This window comes from Perkinsus marinus, assembly GCF_000006405.1.
Source record: "Perkinsus marinus ATCC 50983 genomic scaffold scf_1104296964002, whole genome shotgun sequence".
NCBI lineage: Eukaryota > Perkinsozoa > Perkinsida > Perkinsidae > Perkinsus > Perkinsus marinus.
The window spans coordinates 17254-19142 of record NW_003204865.1 but is presented as its reverse complement, the minus strand read 5'-3'; the positions used below and the strand labels follow the sequence as shown (position 1 = coordinate 19142).

The window sequence follows — 1889 nt, the reverse complement described above, 5'->3', positions numbered from 1 at the left end:
GGGGTCGCCCCCTCACTCTCCCAAGGCACCTACCACCCCAGCCAGCTCTCCCAAGAACATCCGAATGCACCATACCGAATCAGGCTGCTTCCCCCCGAGCTCCTCCGTGACCTCCTCTGTCGTTGGAGTTTCCGTGCTGGCATCCTCAACATCAGAAGGCTGGAGAATCTGCCAAAAAATTATCCCGAAACATCCTCGCATTTTCCATACCTCAGGATTTTCCGGCGAAGCCGCCCCTAGAGATCCCCACGCAGCCGTCGAGAGTTTTCCATCCACGCGATTCTAAGATGATTATAAATTGAAAACATACTATTATGACTTACCCCCGCATAGGGAGCCCAGCCTAGTGCGATTGGCAAGATGAAGAGCAGATAAGAGGAAAACATAATCATGAAAACTCTGGGGAAAATGTGAAGAAAAATCTCAACATAGCATTTGAAATCTATTCTCCTCAGCCGAGTCGGAGCAGTAGGAAAACAGGTGCCAGCCCATCCGAGAAAATTCTCTCCTAGGGAAACTATGGCAATCTCACCATAGTTTCCTCACCTTACGTTAACATCCCAAAACAGATATCTATTGACAAACACGATTCTCCCCGAATATTCATACACCGTCATGAACATATAGATCTCAAAATGGTAAATTGCCCAGCTCTACTCCTTAGCTGCTGAAAATACACTGCCATATACCGTAAATCGATCGCTATTGCCAAACACATCAGCTTTTTTTCTATAGCTGATCAAACGCGGAATTCCTTCCGTCGCAGTAGAAGTTTGTGGTGACACCAAAGGAGGCTCCGGCGGAGCTCTAGCATAGATCCATATCACCACAACCAACTGAGCGCCGTTGAAAAGCACACCAACTAGGTTCGGGACGAGATAAGGTAAGGAGTGCATAAGTATGCTACATTGCGCCCACAAGCACGACGATATGAACCCAGCAACTGTCAGGGCAGTAGGGTACCCCTCTAGAGACTTCGATCGAATCACCGTCACTATTTGGGGAGTTGGGGAGGCGCACAAAATTATGCTGAGAGTAGTTGCACTGAATGCAAATATTTCAATCTTCAATTTCGCATCAGAAATGTTCGTATCACATACCAAGGCCGCAACCACCACTGTAGTTACCACAAGCACTGTAGTGAATCTGTTGACCGCATCAGCATCATAGAAAGCAAACACGCCAACGTAAAACGTCGAGGTGAAAACTGCGAGCAGATTTATATGGAAGATGTCCCTATGTGCCGTCAGGTAACCGTACCACACCCACAGATAAGCCTAACGAAGATACAGAGAATATACGCATATGGTTGGGAAAAATATGAAATTTCTGGGAAAATTTTAGGGAAAATATTGTTGGTTTTCGTACACTTCTGCTCAGATTCATGTATGCATCAGTTAAGGTAACCAAACATATATGCCCACACTAGATTCAGACTATGCCAAAAACAACAGTGTTGGAGTAGGAATATATGTTCGCTTCCCTCAGCTGAGCTCAGGAGTTTCCTATACAGTGTTGGAGTAGGAATACATGTTCGCTTTCCTCAGCTGAGCTCAGGAGTTTCCTATACAGTGTTGGAGTAGGAATATATGTTCGCTTTCCTCAGCTGAGCTCAGGAGTTTCCTATACAGTGTTGGAGTAGGAATATATGTTCGCTTTCCTCAGCTGAGCTCAGGAGTTTCCTATACAGTGTTGGAGTAGGAATATATGTTCGCTTTCCTCAGCTGAGCTCAGGAGTTTCCTATACAGTGTTGGAGTAGGAATATATGTTCGCTTTCCTCAGCTGAGCTCAGGAGTTTCCTATACAGTGTTGGAGTAGGAATATATGTTCGCTTTCCTCAGCTGAGCTCAGGAGTTTCCTATACAGTGTTGGAGTAAGAATATATGTT

The 1889-nt window shown here is 45.4% G+C and overlaps 1 protein-coding gene across 1 annotated transcript in view; it reads right to left on the bottom strand.

Moving 5' to 3' along the window:
- The window catches only part of Pmar_PMAR000902 (Pc-fam-4 protein, putative), a gene marked incomplete at both ends in the record, with an annotated part of 1935 nt that extends 1549 nt beyond the window's left edge, over positions 1 to 386 (bottom strand). The window contains 3 exons of the mRNA XM_002771048.1: positions 76 to 168; positions 211 to 282; positions 324 to 386. Coding sequence (XP_002771094.1) covers positions 76 to 168; positions 211 to 282; positions 324 to 386 — 228 coding nt within the window. The remainder of the gene's footprint in view (positions 1 to 75; positions 169 to 210; positions 283 to 323) is intronic.
- Positions 387 to 1889: the final 1503 nt, after the last annotated feature.